The sequence below is a fragment of the Mercurialis annua genome, linkage group LG1-X (genome assembly GCF_937616625.2).
Source record: "Mercurialis annua linkage group LG1-X, ddMerAnnu1.2, whole genome shotgun sequence".
Lineage (NCBI taxonomy): Eukaryota > Viridiplantae > Streptophyta > Magnoliopsida > Malpighiales > Euphorbiaceae > Mercurialis > Mercurialis annua.
Genome location: NC_065570.1, coordinates 43,617,852 through 43,621,885, shown reverse-complemented (window position 1 = coordinate 43,621,885; position 4,034 = coordinate 43,617,852). Strand labels below are relative to the sequence as shown.

Sequence of the window (4,034 nt, the reverse complement as noted above, 5' to 3'; positions counted from 1 at the left end):
TAGATTGATCTCCTAATCCTAGGGTTAAAGGTTAATTAATTAGGCGAGAGTCATTTAATTACCCGGATTTGGCAAATCACTTAATTAGGGCTTAATCACGCGAGAGCGGTTTAGTACTTAATCGATTATAGGTTAGCTTCGTGATTGAATTAAATTAGTATAATCGAAATCTAATTACGCGAGAGCGATTTAGATTTCGGTGTATTAATTTAATTACAATTAGTTCTAATTGCGGACTCGAGAAAGCGAATTAGGCATTTTAGAATGACTTGACCCGAACCAATTACTCAATCAACCCCGGTTACCTAGGATCGTTTTAAACCTAATTAGCAACCTCTAAGCGCCTTTTACCTATTTGTTAAAACCATTTAGAATTTGATCGTTTGGTTTATAAATTGCTTGCTTAGTTTATAACTTGTTTTTTGGTAGTTTAATTGTTGTTTAATTAGTGTTCAAGTTCCGTAGTTATTAATCTAAATCTAATTGCTCGTTTGCTTTCCGAATTGAACTTCAAAATCCGTGTTCGTTCACTTTATAGCTCTTGTCTCCGTGGGATCGATACTCGACTTGTCGAGTTACTATAAGTTAGCGATTAAAATTGCTAACAAGTTTTTGGCGCCGTTGCCGGGGATAAGGTTGCGTTTAATTGATTGAAAGTATTTTGAAATTCGGTCGAGTTAGCATTATTTTCTGTTTTTATAATTTATTGTTCATTTATTGTCTTTCGTGATTTACGCTCGGTTTTTTTGTTTTTGCTTGTGAAGGAATTCGTTTTTCGTGTATGCACAATACGCGACGAGCAAATCTACCACTAGAAACTTATCAAGATAACCTTGGCAACTACGAAAGATGTGTACGAAGAAGAGCTCGTATACCCTAAGTCATGAACAACGAGGGATATAATTATAAGGAAGAGGAGAGGTTCAATCCTCTAATAGAAGGAGGGGAACAACAACAATATCCACCCGCTCCTCCATTAGGGAATGCGAACCGACAAACGCAACAACACCGCCCAAGGGATGATCGACCCCAAGTGCACCAACAAGTGCACAATCAACAAAGGCAAACTTTGGGCGAGTTTTTCTTGCCGGATGTGGATAATGCTACTTTCGGATGCTTCGCAATGCCGGTTCAAGCGGCAACTTTTGAGATCAAGCCTAGTAAAATTCAAATTTTGGAAAACCGTTGTGCCTTCTTTGGGTTGAGTCACGAGGATCCTAATGAGCACATCGCCAAGTTTTTGGGTGTTCTTAACACGTTCAAGCTTCATGGGATAACGGCAGACCAAATTAAGCTTCGGATGTTCCCCTTCTCCTTGAGGGAAAAAGCTAGCATATGGCTACATTCTCTATCAAATGAGTCTATTCACAATTGGAGGGAGTTAGCTCAAGCCTTCCTCAACAAGTACTTTCCCCATGGCAAGACTACAAAGTTAACCAAAGACATACTCGAGTTTGTCCAATTCGAAGGGGAGTCACTTCATGAAGCATGGGAACGCTTCAAGGATCTACAAAGAAGTGTTCCTCATCATCGGCTTAATAGAGAGCACGTCATTCAAATATTCTACGATGGGACAAATGTTACTACTAGGGAAACTATTGATGCGTCATCGGGAGGATCCTTAATGCAAAAGACTTATGAAGAAGCTCTTGACCTGGTTGAGAAATTGGCCATAGTTAGTAGTACATGGGGTCCTATAGATAGAAGAGCACCGCCCAGTCAAAAGTCACTCATGACTCTTGATCAAGTGAGGGAGATGGAGGCCATAAAAGAAACAAATGTTTCGCTCCAAGCTCAAGTGGATGCTCTCAAGAAACAAGTCGCTCCTATGCAAAGAAATGCTCTGGTGGCTTATGTTCAAGTCGGTTGTGAATTTTATGGTGATTTTAACCATTCGGGAGGAGAGTGCCTAATTACGGGGCAAGCCTTGAGTGAGCAAGTGAACTATGTTGGGGGACAAAGGCAAGCTAATGATCCTTATTCCGTCACCTACAACCCCGGACGGAGGAATCATCCAAATTTCGGGTGGAGAAATCAAGAAGGGCAAGGAAATGCTCAATGGTCTAATCAAGCGGGTCCAAGCTTCCAAAGAAACAATAGGCCTCCACAACAAAAAGGTCACTATCAAGGAAACCCAAACCATGGGAACAATTATGGTGCTTTCCAAAGTACTTGAGAAGTTGGAAAAAATGGAGCAAAGGGAGAAGAACCAAGCTTCCACTATTCATCATTTGGAAACCTAAATTTCTCAAATGGCTATCTCACTTCAAGGTAGACCGCAAGAGGGATTGCCCTCTACTATAGAGAACAACCCAAGGGAGCACCTTAAAGCGATAGAGCTTCGGAGTGGGAGGAACTTAGAAAAAGCCAATGGCAAGAAACATGTTGTAGAGGAGGATGAACCTCAAGTGGTTGTTGACATAACAAGCTTAAGTCAAGAGTTACCAAAAGAATGTGAGGAAGAGGTTATCAAGGTTGAAGAGCGTTATGTGAGGCCGCCACCGTTTGTACCACCGGTCCCGTTTCCAAGCCGGTTAAGGAAAGCTCAGGGGACCGAAAAATTTCATAAGTTTCTTGAGATTTTCAAGGAATTGCAAATAAATCTTAGTTTGGCGGATGCCCTACGAGAGATGCCGCAATATGCCTAGTTCTTGAAGGACATCATTACCAACAAACGAAGTTGGGATAGTGGCACAACGGCTCCCATTGCAGAAGTGTGTAGCTCAATCATTTTGAATGATCTACTGGCTAAGTTGAAGGACCCAGGGAGTTTTTCTATACCTTGCACTATAGGCAATATGAGTTCTATAAATTGCTTATGTGATCTTGTTGCTAGTATTAATCTTATGCCTCTAACTCTTTTCAGGGCGTTATGTGGAGATCAAACCGTGAAGAGCACCTCGATGGTACTCCAACTAGCGGATCATTCATTGAAGAGGCCTTATGGGATTGTTGAGGATGTTCTTGTGAAAGTTGATAAGTTTATATTTCCGGTTGACTTTGTTATTTTGGACTATGCGGTGGATAAGGAATGCCCAATTATCTTAGGGCGGTCCTTTATGAATACCTGGAGAGCTTTGATTGATGTCCATGGTGGGAAATTGACTTTGAGAATTGATGAAGAAATGGTTGAGTTTATCATGAAGAAAGTCATGAGGAGTACCATCGAGGAGGAAGAATGTATGCGGATGGATTTGGTTGATGAAGTGGTTGAGGAGCAACTAAGATTGAACTTTGACAGGCTTAATGATGGCTTGGAAGGGAATTTGGGGCAGAAAAATGTTTAGAAGCTTGTTTCTTTCAAAACGATGTTGTTTCGTTCGAAACAGAAAACCATGAAAGAAATAGTGAGGAGGCCAAAAACACATGTTTCGTCCAAAACAAGCCTGTTTCGGACGAACCACCTGCTGTTTCGGAAGAAACAGCCACTGCAACACTTGGGACTGCTTTTCCTCAACTTTCGAAGGTTACTTTCTACTCTGATGATCATAATGATGAATATTCAGAAAAGGATGAGCCAAAACCAGAGAATTTTATTAAAAATGAGGGAATCACTCCTCCTTCCTCTGTTGTGCCACCAATCGTGGAAATGAAACCATTGCCACCACATCTTCGGTATGCCTTTGTTGGGGAAAACAAAACTCTCTCGATCATCATTTCCGCTAAGTCATCGGAAGTTCAAGAGAAGCGAGTGGTTCAAGTGGTAAAGAGTCATGTGTTAGCCATGGGATGGCAAATTTCCGACATTTGAGGGATATGCCCGCAAGTTGTGATGCACAAGATTAATCTTGAAGACGAGTCAAAGAAGTCAACTCAAAGGCAAAGAAGATTGAATCCGAATATGAAGGAAGTAGTGCACAAAGAGATCGTCAAGCTTCTCGACGCTGGGATATTCTACCCTATTTCCAATAGTGGGCGGGTTAGTCCGGCTAATAAGGGAGGTATGACGGTGGTGGAAAATGATAAGGGAGAGCAAATCTCTACAAGAACGGTAACCGGTTGGCGGGTATGCATCGACTACCGAAAGCTCAACG

The 4,034-nt window shown here is 41.6% G+C and overlaps 1 protein-coding gene across 1 annotated transcript; it reads left to right on the top strand.

The window, feature by feature from the left end:
- The first annotated feature begins 883 nt into the window (after positions 1-883).
- LOC126670577 (uncharacterized) lies at positions 884-3,751 on the top strand. The gene is made up of 5 exons (XM_050364341.1): positions 884-1,129; positions 1,214-2,168; positions 2,272-2,507; positions 2,649-3,281; positions 3,386-3,751. Exons 1-5 carry the CDS (start codon positions 884-886, stop codon positions 3,749-3,751), a joined length of 2,436 nt encoding a protein of 811 aa, XP_050220298.1.
- Positions 3,752-4,034: the final 283 nt, after the last annotated feature.

Excerpts from the sequence above, each read along its gene's own strand:
- LOC126670577 (XM_050364341.1), top strand. The coding sequence starts at position 884 with ATGAACAACGAGGGATATAATTATAAGGAAGAGGAGAGGTTCAATCCT. Across the intron at positions 2,508-2,648 it reads ATGTGAGGCCGCCACCGTTT|TTCTTGAAGGACATCATTAC; the intron begins GTACCACCGGTC and ends CAATATGCCTAG. Across the intron at positions 3,282-3,385 it reads GGAATTTGGGGCAGAAAAAT|CCTGTTTCGGACGAACCACC; the intron begins GTTTAGAAGCTT and ends GTCCAAAACAAG.